At 40.2% G+C, this 18,250-nt stretch overlaps 1 protein-coding gene across 1 annotated transcript in view; it reads right to left on the bottom strand.

The window, feature by feature from the left end:
* LOC124722409 (Down syndrome cell adhesion molecule-like protein Dscam2) overlaps positions 1 to 283 on the bottom strand; it is a 758,217-nt gene extending 757,934 nt beyond the window's left edge. Inside the window, exon 1 of the mRNA XM_047247577.1 lies at positions 157 to 283. Coding sequence (XP_047103533.1) covers positions 157 to 283 — 127 coding nt within the window. The remainder of the gene's footprint in view (positions 1 to 156) is intronic.
* Between the last annotated feature and the right edge of the window lie 17,967 nt (positions 284 to 18,250).

Below are 18,250 nucleotides of genomic sequence, written 5' to 3'. Positions count from 1 at the left end.
GCCACGTAGGCTGTTATTCCTGGCCCCGCCAATCATTGTTTCCATGCAGTTCTTGCTGTTGCCCCCGACCTCGCACTGTCCTCTTGTGAAACACCACGCACTCGTCTGATTTCGAGGCCAGGCTTTGGAATACCTCTTTCACAACGGTCCACATACAGTCCTCGATTTCTGGAATCTGGTTTTCATCACGCATAGTACGCTCCACGGTCACCCCATTACTGACTAATCTTCGCAGGATATCTCCACAGTGTCTTTCATGACCGCCCCCGTCTCCCCATTTCATGACTCGTCCGTGATTACCTTCCATGGTGCGGTGCACCGACACCTACAGAACGCACGTAATACTAAGGAAAAACTTATTCCTGTCGCTGTTAAGGATTGGCGCTCCAGTGATTGACCCTTTTAGTTATCTTAGTTTAGTTTCACTAGATTGGGGGGGGGGGGGGGGAGGGGAGGGGAGAGCTGTAGATGTGATTACTATGGCACACCTGAGGAAGGATCCCTTTATTTTTGTTGGGGAGGTTCGCAAGCGACAGTGCCCCGTAGGGTTAGGACTGTTTTCTTTTTCTAGCTGTCCTTAATGCGAAAATTAAAAAAATTAAAATAAAATGCGAAAGGAGGGTAACATTTAAGAAAAAGGAAAAAGTTGGCTGCTGGGACATAAAAAAAAGAGTCAACGCGGCTGCCTTACATGCTGGAGGCAAGGCTGGGTAAAAGATTTTATCTGCTAGGGAAGTGAGTGTTGTGTTGTCTTCATCATCATTTACACTCAAGTCGCCGAAGTCAAATAAAAATGCTTGCACTAGGCGGCCGAACAACCCCAGATGGCATTTCCCGGCCAGTAGTGAAATGCGATCATTTCACTTCAATGTAACTAAATGTAGCCCTTTCCAGTGGCGCGTCTGTCGTCTCTCGCGACGCGCGTCTTAACTGCTCCGCACTGACAGCCCCCGCATTGGATACACAACTTGGCACTATGACTACCATCGGACTCATGGGTCCCACGATATGTTATCAGAGAATCAACTGCAATTTGTTGCATGGTCGTTATATATCGGTAGGAAACTGATAAAGGGAAAGCTATTAATCATTTGTAGAATTCTTATAATTACCAATTGCTGTCCTCAAGTTGCAAGTTATATTGTCACATCGAATGAGTTCGCATCTGCATACAGGCAACCAAATCATCAGATTCAGCAAGCGAACTGCCATCCCGCCTTCCCGAATACAAAGTGTCAACGACTTGCCACATCACAAACGAAGCCCGTATTGCGAACCTGTACTGTGAATTACAGACTTGCAGTGATACTCTGACCTCCACTGATGTGTGTGTGTTTTCAGTATGTCTTGTAGTTTGTGATCTTCTCAAACCTGAAACTCTGGTTGACTAATGAATAATACTGTACGTCCTGCCCTCCCCTACAACACCGCCCCCCTCCCCTCCAGAGCAGCTAACCCTCTCGGAAAACATTAATGTTTTTGAACCAAAACTGGTATTCAAACTGTAAGCCTGACATCCCTGGTACTAGATGTGCGGGGCCGTTGAGTTGTTGCTGCATAGTATTGAGTACGACCATACTGAACCCATCGATTCCACTTTCGCATGACAGTCGTGGTATACCGAGCAACGTGAACAGAATATTGCAAAACGATAAACCACAGTGTTGATAAATCACGATTCTGCTGCTGTTGAATTTCGACTAGTGTTGCTAGACGTTCCTTCTTGTTACCCGAGGAGTAAGATAATCCTCTCACGAACAACTAACATTAAAATTTAATTTCTGAATGATAAACTTGCTGCGTAATCCTTCCTTAAATACAGAACATAGACAGCGTTAGTCATACCAAATCATTTGCATATCCAGGCAGGCTGACATTTATTGCAGGCCGTCTTCGAAAGGATTGCAATTTCAAAAGCGAGCAGGATACGTATTAGTATAACAATAATTACCTTGTTTAATGACTACAAAGTCCGCAGCTCGTGGTCTTGCGGTAGCGTTTTCGTTGCCCGCGCACCGGGTCGCGGGCTTGATTCCCGGCGGGGTCAGGGATTTTTCCTGCCTCGAGATGACTGCGTGTTGTTTTGTCGTCTCCATCATTACCATTCATCTCCATTACGGTCGGAGGAAGGCAATGGCAAACCACCACCAGTAGAACCTTACCTAGTACAGCGGTGCGGTCTCCCGCATCGTCCCCTACCTCAACATCAATGGTTACAAAAAGGAATGAAGGTCGGTCACGTCGACGAAGCACAAGCGGATAGGAAAGAAGAAATCGATCGTTTTCAGTGGAACCATACAGGCGTCTTACTTACTCGGCTTAGGGGAACCACAGCAAAACTAAATCTTGGCGGCATTCTCCTCCCTAATGCGAATCCAGTGGTGTAAACACTATGTCATTTCGCTCCGTATATAACGGGTACATGTGGGATATACGAGATTAAGGGAAACAGTTGGAAGGGTATTATACATCTCTGTTTATGAGAAGCAGTCTTACAACATTATAGTTTGTTTGTTCCGCCCAGAACTGTTACTCAGACGTATCATCTATGGTTAAATATGTTTTGTTACAGCTTAACTTCCTCCTCTCTATGGCATATTCTTTTTGCTTTCAACTTATGCCTCTTGCTTCTTTTATGTTCCTGTGCATCGACCTTCAACAAGACCGAGTTCTAATTCGTGTACTGACATCGTATTGGCTAACATGTTTAGTGTCAGTACAAATACAGGTATTTATAACATAAATGAAAATGAACAGATTCATTACGCCGCGATCGCAGTTTAGACTCTTTTATTGTTCCAAAATGGCCGCTTTCAACGGCATGGATTACAGATATCCTCTCCGGACCATATGATGTTTTCACATACGCACTATTATGGTCCATTCATACCTTTAACTTTATTGCAATGCTATACATTATTTTCTAACGGTATCTATCATTTCGACTGATTCTGTGGTAGGTACCTCGCTGCCTCTGAATTAGATGACTTTTGAAGTAAGTTCTGCACCATGTGGTTTTTGCGCACGTCGACCCCTCCTTTTTTCCATAAGGATGTTACACGGAACCCCTCCAAGTCTGGCAGTCTTAGCATTTACGCTCGCACCAGTGAGGTTTTCTTTTTATGTTACGTTGCTTTATAATTTAAAAAATGTTTTATTTTTATTTTTTCGATTATTACTGTTGTTTTCCCACTGTCAATAATCATGTAGTATTTAATTACTACAGAATTTATATGGAGCATAAGCGCATGGCAATTTTGTATGAGCCGCGCGGGGTGTGGTAGCCGCGTGGTCCAGGCGCCTTGCCACGGTTCGCAAGGCTCCCCCCCCCCCCCACCCCCCCCCCGTCGTAGTTCCGAGTGCTCGCTCGGGCAGGTATGTGGTGTTGTCCTTAACGCAAGTTAGTTTAAGTTAGATTAAGTAGTGTGCAAGCCTAAGGACCGATGACCTCAGCAGTTTGGTCCCATAGGAACTTACCACAAATTAAATTAAAATTTTATATGTATGGCGAGGTGGCGTTCCCAATTGTTGTGTCGGACACCCTGAAAAATCCACCTTTCTTTCTGGTGCGCCGCTATTCATTGCTTGCAACCATAGTATGTGATCATCTAGCATGTACTATACACGCCATAAGTCGGCGAGATAGGTAACTTCATAGTGGGCCTGCCGCTTCTGTGTTAACACTTCACCAGCAGCGTAGTGCTGTGCGGCAAGCTTGTAAGAATCATATTCGCCACCAGCCTGCATGGACGATATGACGATTTTATCCGATGATGACACCATAAAACTGATGATCTTGGAACAATCAAAGTGTCTACACTGCGATTTTCTGCCGTACAGCATGTGTACCATACAAAATTTAACATAAATATCTGTCTTCCTTCGTTGACTTATTAGTGGGCACGTAATATTCCAAAATTACGTTTTCAGGGGTTATCGGGAACTGAAACATCATATCAGTCACTTTCCCCAGTTTTTATACTCTTGAGACAAATAAAACGTGTATTATGACCGCTTGAAAAGTGGATAAGTACTCTAATGCATAGATATTACCCATCGGTAAACTTCCTTCATACTGAACGATTACCTCATTTTCCCTCCTCTTTGTTACCGCCTTTCATGTTAACGAATTATCACCGCTTTAGTAATTGTATACTACGCTACAATATCTTTGATCTTTTATTTTTCTCTTTCTATTTTATAAACCATCAAATAGTGCCTCTGAACCGCATATCCCAAAGGTAAGGACAATAACTTGTCGTGATGAGACTCAAATAGCGTTGCCAAGACAATCCTTTGTGTAGGGTAATATAATTGTCCTGTGCTATGAAGGGTCAGTTATGTGTCTCTACGGCATAGAAAGTTGTGATGCGTACCTTTTTAGTGTATCGGTTTGTTTATGTTGTTACAGATGGCTAGGGAGTCAAAGAAGAGATTGAGAATGAAATCAGATTTTGGCATATAGGTTCCTCCCATCAAACTGCACGAAAGAGTTCACTGAAATGAATATCCGCTTCCAGCGGACGGCGCGCAATGAGCAGAGCTACATGACATTGCTCTGCGGAGAGGTTTTTAACTTAATCAAGGACTTTCTCAAACAGACTGATGTGATTTTTAAGCCGCACATATTAGTGATGAAAATTCCTTTCGCCCGTCAGAATTCAAACCGACTCCTCCGGGGCATAACGTCACCGCTTTACCGAACGTAAGACGCTTCGGCCAGGGCATCTTCTGTTTTAAAAAGTTGTTAGTAGACGTTTACATCAAAAATTGCGAATCATACCTTCGTATGAACGTATGAATTTATATTACATTTCCTGAACTAATATCTTGAGCTCAATTGTGAGCGATGGATGCGATGTGGTGCGATATCCCACTTCCTGTCCCAATCAACATTTTATGATCTTGAATTTCACGTAAACGTATTCCCTGTGTAGACCTGTGACGTAACGGCAAGTGCGCCCTGTATTTGAATACGAATTCTGTATTCCAGAGTTCGTCGCATACGTCATACATCGAGAGTAATCTGCACTACCGACGAAAGGTTTTAAGTGGCCGTACTGGCAATATGGTAAGGAGGGATGTCTATTTCCGTATCTAACCTGTTAATTTGTGCTAATCTGTTAACCAGATAGGTTCGTATGTACAGAAAAGGATGATACGGTGATTTTCAAGTATTTGAGTCTTGCACTTCTGGAGAGATTTAGTAACAGGTCTGTGAAAATACGAAGGCAATCATAGATAAGAAAATATGTTCTACATTCCACTATGGTCCACTGAGTAGTGTTAGTTCCTCCTGATTTTACGTGTTTGCCAGTCTAATACTGGTTTATCGTGTTTTCCGTATCAACAACGATGAAATAAATGGGTTCTTTTCTAAACGTATGGACTGCCAGTAAAGCAATAAATGCCCAACAATTACTGCTTATTTACTGCAGGGTGATATCCAGATCCTTATAGTGCATTTATTTTGTTTTATTTCATATCTCCTTTCCTTTGGTAATCGTGTGAACATAGTTTTATTTACACACAGGGATCCGATTGGTCAATAATTCTCGATGAGCAAGTTATATCAAAGAGCTATACTATAAAAAATATTTTAAACTGTACTTTTTATTACACAGATTTTTAAAAGTATTCTCCCCATTCCCTTCACCGATCGAGTAAGCGAAAGGTCGAGTTGCACCAATAGTATACATATGTAATCTTTAGTTAATAAGCGGGAGCGTCTCGATATTCTACTAAATAACACGGAACTTCACACTGATTTAATAATAATACAGTGGTATCTCAATTTATTTCAGTCGTTTTATGACATCATCGTTCCAACTTATGACTCATCTGCAACCATCGATAAACGTAGTTTGTTTCTCTTTTTAAATTAAACGAAGTACACATGTTCTCATTCATTTTTCATTTACAATGAATTGAAAATCGTACTAACAGTTCCGGCCACTGCATCATAAGACCGGATATCACCGTAACGTTCTTCCGATATTACTGGTTATGGTTTATAGAGAATTCCATCTACTGCAAACACTTTTTCGTTACAGCTAAACCATATCACATTACTTGAGTCACAACGAAACTGCCGATGACGAGGACTCTTCATTCTCGATAATGCGTTACCCTTCACCCTTAGGCGACGATGTTTTGAGAAGCACTGTATCTCTTATTGATTAACATTACCACATTTTACGTGCCATTTCCTATCATGAATAAGTCGCTACGGGGCAGCGTAAGAGATCCGCTGTAGCGAAACTGTCGCGTTTAGTAATTTGCGTTTTATGCCGCTATAGAACAGATTTATTGCTGTAGTCGAGGGCCAGAAGAGTTACATTACAGTAACAGCGAAATAAGTGAAATGTATAACCTAAAACGTAATCAGACTGTGACACCTTGCACTAAACGTTATTTATTTTGTTGTAAACGTGGGAAATACTCAATATTTCAAACAAAAAGTAATAATTATATTAGTCGATGCTCCTTGGATCTCTCCCATAAGTGAGGTACCCCAGCTCGAACTTTTATAAGCGAATAAAAGTGATTTTAAAATATTAGTTTTGCTATTTACCGAGTTCATTTATGTGCAAGACTAAACAGCAAAATTCGCTGTAGAAAGAAACCCGTGGAATAGACAATTATGATCAGCAGATTCACGAGTAATAAATGGTACATTATTTGGGAAAAAGCTAAACATTTGCATGAAAATATATATATATGTTAACACTCGCAGTACGTACAGAGTGATATTTCCCGAAACAGGAACTGTTGTGCTGTCGTATGTTCTTCTGTTACTCGACACCGAAGGGCGAATGTGGGGTCAACATCTACGTCTGCGTGATCAATCAGCAGTTCACGCTTAAGCGTTTGGCAGAGGGTCCATAGAACCGCATAAAGAGTATTTCTTGGCCATTCCACTTTATAGTATCGATGGGTAAAAATAAATATTTAGATCTTTCAGTGCGAGCTCTGACTTCGCTTACTTTATTATGATGGTCATTCCTCCATATGTAGACGGAAGACAACAAAATATGTTGTCATTCGGAGCAGAAAATTGGTGATTGAAATTTCATGAAAAGATTTCGCCCCAACTTGCTTACTGCATCCGTAACATTCTTCCCGCAATTGCGCGATAATATAAAACGTGCTGCACTCCTTTGAACATTTTCGATGCCCTCCGTCACTGCTGTCTGGCAGAGATCCCATACAGCGAGTGACTTGATTAAATCAAAGCGCAGTGGAACAGCTTGCTGCAAACAACTGGATAATGCGATCACTACAGCTTTTCATACTGGATTTCTGCAGTGTTGGTATACCGTAAACAATGTATCAAGCCAATATTGCCCTTGTCAAGCGTGCAGGCTGCAAACATTTTTCAGAGAACTAACAAATACCGACGAGTATTACGAGTTGTTTTGGGTCTCTGGAGTTATCTTCGCAGTATTTCTGCCGCAGTAAAGCTTATGTTGCAGCTTGTATTGCAAAAATTGTTCTACTCAGTGAGGGCCTCATGTATTTCCTTAATTTGTCTCATAATGTGTTTAGTTTTTCTTCTCTGAGAAATCGCGAAGCACGGTACGAAAAAGAAATGTTTGTATTCTAAATCGCACTTGAAATTAAAATGCACTTCATTTTTCGAAAGTCTAAAGAGTAAAGGACCGAAATAAAAATATGCACACAACAAAAAGATCTAACAAATGCGGCGACGAACTAAGGTAATAATCAGACATCTTCAGTGTTGAGGTATCTTTGACATGTCGATGTACACTCTGCGATACACACGCTCCATGTGTTCTGCATTTATGCGTTGTTTCCACGTCTTATTTTATTTCTCTGCATATGGGAAGCCTACTGCTACAGTTCCGATTTCCCTGACGTCTCTTTCATTACGACATCTAATCAATTTGTGAGATTGTAGGTACACGAATGATAAGCAAAGGTAGAAATTGTTGGAAAAATAACAACATCAAGTATGTTTACTAGTACGGGAAACTTACAGTGAATGATACTCAGGCTACACGTTGCCTCATTATTAAGCAAAATTATTCAGACATCCATATGCTGTAGAACTCTTACATTCTCGCCACTCAATATAAAAAGAGACTGATGTATTTGCGGAACTACTTCGCCATTCAGACACAAAGTGGAGGACTATGTACGGCTGGAATTAGGCCCTTCGTGTTCCATTTGCATGCAGCCCGGCACGGGAAGCACAAAGATCTAGTTTTGCCTCTATAGGTAGGGAATGATCAGTGATGCAGAAGCGGATTCAGCCTAATATTCGTCACTGGCCGCTTTGGTATCAGTACATGCAGGAGACAGTGTTACACAGCAAACATAATGGTCCATTACCCCGCCGCCTTTGAGGCAGGACAATGCTAGCGATTATACCTTCATTCAAAGCCTCGCCGCTGTACTCGGCTCGGCTAGTGACGTCCCATAAATCTCTGCTTCAGAGGGTCTACACTAACTTTTAGGAATGTTTTATATTATTTATATGTATTATTGAACAAATGCCTTTTGTTGATGAAAGAATTGGTTCAGCGACACGCGTGACGTATTAACGTTCTGAGGAACAGTCTCACAGTAAAATTTATTTCCTCACATATGTTTCCAATTCAGCTCTATTTTTCACTGACATTTCATAGTGTGAAAAGACAGGGTTTTATGGATACCTTAAATATAATTTTTTTTTTTTTTGCTTTTCTTATCATGGGCTGGTCAACGTACAGGAAAAAATTTAATTTTCTATGATCGAGAACGAGACTAAGTGCAGCAGCTAATATTTTCATTATTTGCGTATCACAGCAGCAAGATGCCGAAGCTTGCTAACTTAAAACGTTTTAGGATAACATAGTATCTATAAATCTCTGGCTTTTCTTGTTTTGACTTCTTCTAAACTGTTAATCGATTTATCGCACCAGATCTTAACCTACCTTTCACAACTATTTTCACTTTTAATACTCACCAGACGTTACTGAAATCATCATGTTTATCCGAAAACAAAATTCATATCGGACGACGAACATATAATCACTGACAGGTCTCTACTGACACTAAAATATACCTCCCTTAAAGTGAAATCGCTTAAAGAAATAAAGAATCTATGACTGTAATACTTGGCGATACGTCTCCCTTTCACTTGAAAATCATTAAATCGGTGGTCCCAAAATACTGTCGGTGAATATTATAAATATGGAGTGCGACAACTGATATCATTATGAAAAGTAAATTGCCCTTACCTCATGAAACTCTAATGGATTTACATATGATAGGAAGAAATGAGAGATTCACTTGTAACTTTGCCACACGTGTCAATCACGCTCACACTGTTGTACGCAAGGAACTACTTGCGAAAGATTATACCGATCAAAAGTTTGCTCATTGGTGTGCTCTTTCAGCTTTCTTTCAGATGCTATTTTGAATCAATTCAGATACTCGTGGGTCCCAGTTACGAACAAATTAAATTGGAAGCATCACTAGAAAATGTTGCTTGGAAGGCGAACCAAAAACTGCGTTTCATTTTCAGAACACTTATAAGATGAAAAATCTACTGAAGGGACTGCCTTCACTGTGTTTTTCTGTCTTTTGCTAGAGTATTGCTTCGCGGTATGGGTCCCTCACAAAATAGGATTGACGGAGAACATCGAAACAGTTCATTGATATGACGAGCTTAGGGCGTACTTTCATTAAAACAGAGGACTTTTTCACTGCAGTGGGACCTTTTCACGAAGTTTCGATCAATAACTTTCTCGTTCGAATGCAAAAATATATTGTTGACTCACACCTACATAGCGAGAAATAAGCAAACATACTCCGCTTCATTCTCAAGAGGACTACGGATTTAATGTGATACATGTGAACATGTTGTCAAGCTGTTTTTCTGTGACAGTTTTGAACTTAATAAATCGCTAGAATTTCGGGAACATTCAACGATTTATGACTGGAAAATTGCAAACAGATGATGAGTGGAAATATGAGACATTCTAATTTCCAAATCTCATATTTGTCAGGAGAATCAGAAAACAGAGTAACCAGGGAACTGATAGGTTGCAGTTGCTTATAACGAAGTTTCTGTTTCAAGCAGTATTACTACTGAGCCACTATGTTTTATTTGTAGTAACACAAGCACACAAATACGGTAGTAATGTCTGAACTGGTAGAACTGTAGTAAAAAGAAACATTATTCTTAACTGTTAAATTTTTACAAGAGCATAACAAAATTCAAGGAACAAATCTTCCAGTACTGACTTCTGTTTTTACACAACTTCATTACTCCCTGTGCTGCTGAGGAAGAAATAAATAGCTTTCATTATATTTTCCGGACACATGTTGTTCTGTCTGTTCATTTCTTCAACATTTTTACAATTTTTGAAACACAAATTACCTCCTTCCATTACAAAAGTATTTTACTGATACAAAGAAAAATTTAGTGCAGTGTATTTACTAAACAAACGCTGCATCAACCAAATGCAGGAGACCTTGACGCATGGCACTTGGAACTCCACAGGGATACACTGCTTGGCACAAAGACCATGTGCCACCTAGTAATGAGTCTTAAACATTTTCTCCATGATTTAGTACTTCGAACGAGTGTAGCAACATGCAAAAGAGAACCGAGAACATAGGACTATACCACAGGGTACCCCCGCCACGCACCGAACGGTGGCTTGCAGGGTATCTATGTACATGTAGATGTAGATGTGTTTTCTGAAAAAATGACACTGAGAACGTTTGACATTTACACTCTTCAAATATTGTGAAAGAAACAGATCCTGGTGAATATTTGGATAATTTGACACTATGTTCGCCGTTTAGTTTTGGTATACATTGAAATTTTTTGTGTCTGAAAATAATGTAAGAATGAAACCGGAAAAAATGCAACCACTACTCTCTTCCAGTAACGTGTATTCTTGTTGTGTCACATTTTACTTAGTCTTCGGCATCAACGGAGTAAAAAGTTCAGCATTTACTATGCAGGAATAGGAAACAAGCGAACTTTATGAAAATCAGCACGTTAGCGCACATACCATTCTCAAACAATCGCGTAATAGATTATAGAATCGTGAGAAAAGAGATCGGTGCTTAAAAGCGGTCTAGGTAGTATTTAGTTTATCTTTAATTGTTGTGTCTCATTAAACATAAGCGTTTTCGTCCTGATATTTGTGCTATTAATGATGTACATTATTTGTGATATAGTTAGTTTTTCACTAATATTTTATCTATTTTACTGGCTGTTGAGCACCGTGGCAGTGTATTATGTTATTTTAATTAATACAGCAACCAGACATATTGTTACCTAATTTGATTTAAGCTAATACGTGTTGCCAGCTTTCACTCATCTTCAGTTAGCGCAAAACATATCTGAGGCTTCAGATAGTACATAATTACATCATCGACAGCGAATTGGATGCTCCACCTGCCCTGTGCAAATTAACAATTTTGCTTAGCTACCTCACTTCGCGAGCTTTATATTCCCAATGGATTGCCGTTTAGGTGTACTTACTTTCTGCTCTACGTGCTGCTATTCTGAAAATCGAAAATCGGAGGAACAACAAGTAGAGTAGAAAGTAAGTACATCTAAACAGCAATACATCGTAAATATACAATCCGCGAAGTGCAGTAGCTAAATGAAATTGTTATTATGCACAGGGCATCTGCAACATTCAGTTTTCTGTCGATGTCGTAACTATATACTGACTGATGACACAAATATACACTGAAGAGCCGAATACCGTGTAGGAGGTGGTGGTAAAATCCTATGGGACCAAACTGCTGAGGTCATTGGTCCCTAGGCTTACAGACTATATAATCTAACTTAAAGTAGCTTATGCTAAAGACGACACACCCATGCCCGAGGGAGGACTGGAACCTCCGACGGAGGGTATCGTGTAGGACCCCAGTGAGCACGCAGAAGTGCAGCAACACGACGTGGCATGGACAGAACTAATGCCTGAAGTAGTGCTGGAGGGGAATGACACCATGAATCCTGCACTGCTGTCTAATAAATAAATAAATAAATATATATATATATATATATATATATATATATATATATATATATATATATATATATACTTACGTCCATAAGTCAGTTCTCAAAAATCGGTTTTGTGCATTAATAATTAACAATTGATAATACATATATATTATCAACACATAAATACATGTGGAATTCAATGAACATAAAAAAAGACTAAGTGGTTTCCATGGTGTTCTAAGTACACATTGTTTCTTTCCAACACTTACTTACAAATTTTGTCGCCAATCTTCGGAGACTGTTTGTGCTGCAGGCGATGTCGAGCTGTTAGCAAAGGCACTAGCGTCCGTCTTCTGCTGCCATAGCCCATTAATGCCAAATTTCCCCGCTCTCTCCTAAGCGATACGTTCAGCGTACGTCCCACATTGATCTCTGCGGATATTTCACGTAGTGTTACTTATCTATTAGCACTGACAACTCTACGCAAACGCCGCTGCTCTCGGTCGATAAGTGAAGGCAGTTGGCCACAACGCTGTCCGTGGAGAGAGGTAATGCCAAAAGTGTGGTACCCTCGGCACACTCTTGGCACTGTGGATCTCGAAATATTGCATCCCGTAACGATTTCCGAAATGGCATGTCCAGTGCGTCTAGCTCCAATTACCATTTAGCGTTCAAAGTCTATTAATTCCCGCCGTGCGGTTGCAATCACGACAAAAACCTTTTCACATGAATCACCTGAGTACAAATGACAGCCTGCCTATGCACTGCCCTTTTATATCTTGTGTAGCGTTACTATCGCCATCTGCATATGTGCATATCGCTATCCCATGAGTTCCATAACCTCAGCGTAAACTTTTTCGTTAACAGGCTACATACGTTCAAAAGATGAACTATTTTCCAGTTCTAACAACAATTCTTGAAACATAGTTGTGTAACCTACAGAACTGACAGTACGTTAAGGAAATAAGGCCGGAGTAACTCATGGCTGAAAATCCCTGCCCGTGCACTCACACTAGGAGATTTGAGCTTTGTCGTCATCCCCACGTGGGAATTAGTAGAATCCCAGTACATATAGTTGTGTCTGTTCACTCGGCCATTCACTTTAAAAATCTCTCCCTCGCTCCAAACAATACTTTTGTAAAGTTTGGGGTGGTTTCCTGTCGGATTGTGTACAATTCACAGAATTCCAAACGCCTGTCCTAATCGTATTTATTTGGGTCTTGAAGTGTAGGAGTGCTATTTGTTCTTAGTTTCAGCTTTTCTGAATCCGCTGTAGGCTTTTTTTTTTTTTTTTAGAATTCCGTACTCTTTGGAATACATTCTTTAAGACGTAGTCCATTGTTGAAAAAAGCATTTGCACGACAACATTAGGACTCTCTTCTGTAGGCACAGGCTTTGGCCTACCTGAACAAGGAAGCTCCATTACCGACCCAGTCTCTTCAAATCTTAAATTTAATTGGCAAATACCCAGTCGCAATGCAGGCTGGATGTTTGCAAAACGTTCCAGAAGCAAATCACAAACAGAACCGTAATTGTCGTCATATTTCCAAAATGTTTGCAGAACAAGTACACCTTCTTCTGTAATTTAGCCTACTTTTTGTTCATTGTTTCTCGGATAACATAATCTCAAACTACTAATGACCATTGACATAAGGGTACTACGCACTAGTCAAGTTTAAAGCTGCATACCACTACACTAAACAAAACAAATCCTAATCAGTCAGGTTCTAGGTTTAGCGTTCTTTACAGGGTAAGGATTCATTAGATTTCCTTGATGAAGATTTGTCATTCTTTTTTATATTAATTTTTTACCTCGTAGATATCCAGATTTTGACTCAGAACTTAAATTTGTTTATTTTTTAATTCTGTATACATTTTTCATGGACCGTTAATCATTGAGAGCCAAAGAAAGTCACATGTAAAAAAGATATCATCGGTTAATTTTAAACATGTTAACTACAAATTTGCTTGATGCTAGCCGTGCGAGGAGAAGTTGATACTGTTCCAGGAGCGTACTGAAAGTTCTCGGAGGCTGTTGCTGGCGTCGCAGCAGGGGCTACGTCAAGATGACAAGGCCATTGTTGATACCGGAGGGTAACTGCGAGAGCAGCAAAAAGCAGTCTTGTGTTGTTGCCGAACTCGAGAATCGATCCGACACCGCCGGCGGCAGGCGGCTGGAGGCTTATCTGTGCAGAACGGCGCAGCGCCGCAAAGGAACACACCACTCCACAAGCGGAGCCACTTGCAGCTGCGGCACGCCAACGCATCTGCCGCCCTGCCTCGATTCGCTTCTCGGCCGCCCGTTGTCTGTCGAGAGAGACAAAGTTTCTTTGTCCAGGCACATTTCCTTCTTTCTTCATCAGTTGGAACATTAGCGTTTTAGTACAGAAATGCTTATGCTATCTGAGAAGAATCGAAAACAAATTATTATCCCGTTTTTGATAAGAATGTGTTGCAAAGAGTCGTCGCTAAGAAATTCAGGTGAATAAGTAACACTTGATACTGGACTTGCTAAGAACACAGTATGATGAGTAATACCTTGAATCAAACAAGACGTCAGCTATGCCCTTAATTTAAATTTATTTTAAAAGAGTAATAACTGTGTACAGAAATCAATGAAGTTTTACCTCAATTTAGAGAGGGTAACTGGAGTTCGTCTTTCTGAAACAATCTTTTCCCCAATATACCGTCTTCGATAAGAATATGTAAAAAGGAGTCTTAAACTGCTGTTGAGCAAGTAACATATGATGACAGAATAGTTGCGTGTACATTTTAGGTAATAATCCGTTGAATTAAACAAAGTGTCAACCCTGCTGTTAATCTAATTCTACTTTTTAAAAACAAGGAAGGACGAAACGTCTTCTGTATTAGGACATTGAAATTTTAGCTCACTTCGGCGAGTATGACAGAAGGAGTTGATTTCTCTGAAGCCATTTTCTCGATAATCACCTGGAAATTGTAGGGCAACACTTATGCTGAATTTTACCCAGTTGTAGTTAGTTGCGTTCACATGGCCAGGAGGGGAATTCGTGGAATCCCAGTAGATACAATGGTGTCTCTTCACCCTGCCATTCACTTTAAAAATCGTTTAGTCGCTCCAAGTAAGATTTTGTTAAGTTTCGTATTGACTCCTTTTCGGATTTTGTACAACTCACAGAATTTCATACGCCTGTTTCGACCATCTTTATTGAAGCCTCTAAGTAGAGGAGGCGTATTTGGTCTCAGTTTCACCTTTTTCTGAATCCTTCGTAGGCGTATCGGTTTAAAGAAACATCACTAAAATATCTGAAGGTAGCAAAAATCAGTTTGTTGTTGGGAGACAAGCTATTCAAACTCATAATGATGTAAAGCGACTTTTAACAACATCACTATCGTTATTAATAAAGCAAATGAATTTCTTGTGTGATCCGCTATCGACGTTAGGCGTAGGTTTTATTGGTACTGGTGCTGAACTCGGTTTTAAAAGTTCTCTAAGTTTTGGTTCTATGATGGCAGAAGCCGAAACGACGTAGTAAATAAGGGAATGAATCAAGCAATCTAGACAGTTTTATTCACAAAACTACACTACGAACCAACAGCGTTCACTAATTTTAGAGTGCAGTTTCAGCATGATTTACTAACGATCCTGTTGTCACAAGTCGTTTACGGTTCGCTGAGTTAGAGAAATTACCGAAACCTAAGACAGCATAGTTTCTCTGAGCTTTTCAAGTCGAGTCTATTTCTTCACTACAACTCTACTCCTGTCCATGTTTATTCCTACAAATAAATTCATTTTAGTTCACACTGCTCTCAGTAACAAGTGGACTGATTTTATGCGTAAGCCTTTCATTTCATTGCCGTCTTTGTAAGCCCGTATTCGGTAGCTTCTCCCGTAATTCACTGAAGCCATAGAAAGAGTTTCTGGTTTCTTGCCATTTATCTGTGATTCAGTATCTTCTTGACGCTTTCTTATGATCGGACTCTCGCCCGATATTGTAATTAGTGGTTACAGACCATATAGGGTGAGCACCTATTTGGCGAAGGACTTGTGGAACACTGACATAATTGCTCTAGTGCTAATAAAACATCTGCGAGTGTAATTCCACACATTTTTTTGATACGTGTATAAATAAAGCGGAGATTGTGAATTCACTTAACCCTGCCGGCGCGTACTGTGACTTTAACGTGACGTGTTCTGTCTTACGACAGCTGAATGAAGACGTATGTACAAAAAATTAATATTTTCACACATTGGAAGATACAGGCGAGACGGGATAGGTTGTCACAGTTTATGATTTTCAATTTTTGAAGGGGCAGAGCTTTTTTTCTGACGTTATTGGATCTCGTCATAAATATCCTTGAATATATTTTCCCACAAATAAGAGGTCACAGCAGTGTTTGGGATTTCAGAGAAAAATGTTTTGTTTGAGTACATTTTCTTGACACCCCGCCCCGAATCCGGGATGGCTGTCACAGACGTTGGGACTGTTTGTCCAACCCAGCGAAGTGGCGCAGTGGTTAGCACACTGGACTCGCATTCGGGAGGACGACGGTTCAATCCCGCGTCCGGCCATCCTGATCTGGGTTTTCGGTGATTTCCCTAAATCGCTCCAGGCAAATGCCGGGATGGTTCCTTTGAAAGGGCACGGCCGACTTCCTTCCCCGTCCTTCCCTAATCCGATGAGACCGATGACCTCGCAGTTTGGTCTCTTCCCCCAAAACAACCAACAAACCAACCAACCAACCAACCAACCGTTTGTCCAGGTTATACAGAGTATCTCACAAGGACTGGCCAATTTTTTGGGATATGACAGAAACGATCAATCGAAGCGAAAAAGTCTAGGTATTATGGTCCCTAAAATGCATTCCTTAACAGATATGAGCTCTACTTCGTCTTCTCTACTGTGAAACACATCTATTCTACTGGACAGGTGCTCGTAGCTCTTGAAGTATGCATTTAAAGCCCATGTTTACTCGGAAATTTTTTTGGACATTAATACTCCTCCCAAAGCACGGAAAGCGGGGAGTTTGCAGTAGATAAGATTTGTTTCAGAATGTCGAAGATGGAGAAGTGTCTATAGCTTTTAAGGCATGCATTTTAAAGTCCATGTTTACTAGACTTTTTTGCTTCTAATAATCGTTCCTGTCATATCCGTAAATATTTATCATTCCTCTTGAGATAACCTGTGTAGATCTGAAAAAATAAGTTGTTTATTAAAAAATTGTGTTATGAGCGGAAAAACGAAACAAGTATTGATACACCACAAATGAATGTTAGAGACCAATTTAGGCATTACAGTAGTATTTTAAGTAAATACTTAAGAAAATGACCTGTATTAACTTTGTTACTTTCAGGTGCACACTCACAATTTTGAAATGTACAGTGTGGGAAAAATACAAATGACCTAGAAAAACTGACGTGAAATTTACCCCTGTATACTACTGATCATATAAAATACGAGATACCGAGATTTCGGACCATCAATCGGTTGCTGTCACATGTCTGCTGGTTTTCACATGCGAGAACCACACCGGAATTTTTTGTAACACTCAACAACTTACAGGTATTTCAGAAAAATACCTGGAAAAACATACCTTGCACCTAATCTCATTGTTGATGTACAATAAAATTGTGTAGCTGTTATAAAATAATAGCCATCAGTAGGGATATAGACTTCGTGGGTTATACGGTGAATAATGAGAGTTAATTATATCAACAAACGACAGCTTACGTCTTAAAAAACACAAAAACTCCAACAACATCCAGAAAACTGTCGCGAGGAACTATAAACATCATATACACTACTCAGTATACTGTATTGTGATCATACTGTTGTTTGTGTTAAGACCACTAGGAAGCAGCAGTGACTGAACAGACTCAAGGTAACCTATCCGTGTGACAACCCGCCCACGTCGCCCCAACTAATTTATACCCCTTTTCTAAGTATCGGGATGCTAGCCTCTACAGTGGTTAAAAACCAACAACTGATGTAAATGAATATTGCTGCGATGAAAAATGACAGGCTGGTCTTAGGTGTACGGATTTCGAAAAACGATTCATAAACATGCACATCACGCTAATCTGTGACTTAAAGATACAAAACAATGGAGAGGTGGTATGAGAATGTGAAGATTCCAGAATTAATATGTTGTACAGTGGTTTTAAGGTGATCTTTTCATGTCTCGAATCCCGCAACAACAATGTGATTTGAAATCCAGGTTATACTGCAGGTCTGCCACGGACCACTCGTCTATTTCGCACAGAACAATTTTCCATGTATTTACTAT

Source organism: Schistocerca piceifrons, chromosome X (genome assembly GCF_021461385.2).
Source record: "Schistocerca piceifrons isolate TAMUIC-IGC-003096 chromosome X, iqSchPice1.1, whole genome shotgun sequence".
In the NCBI taxonomy this organism is placed as follows: Eukaryota; Metazoa; Arthropoda; class Insecta; order Orthoptera; family Acrididae; genus Schistocerca; species Schistocerca piceifrons.
This window is presented reverse-complemented; position numbering and strand designations above follow the sequence as displayed.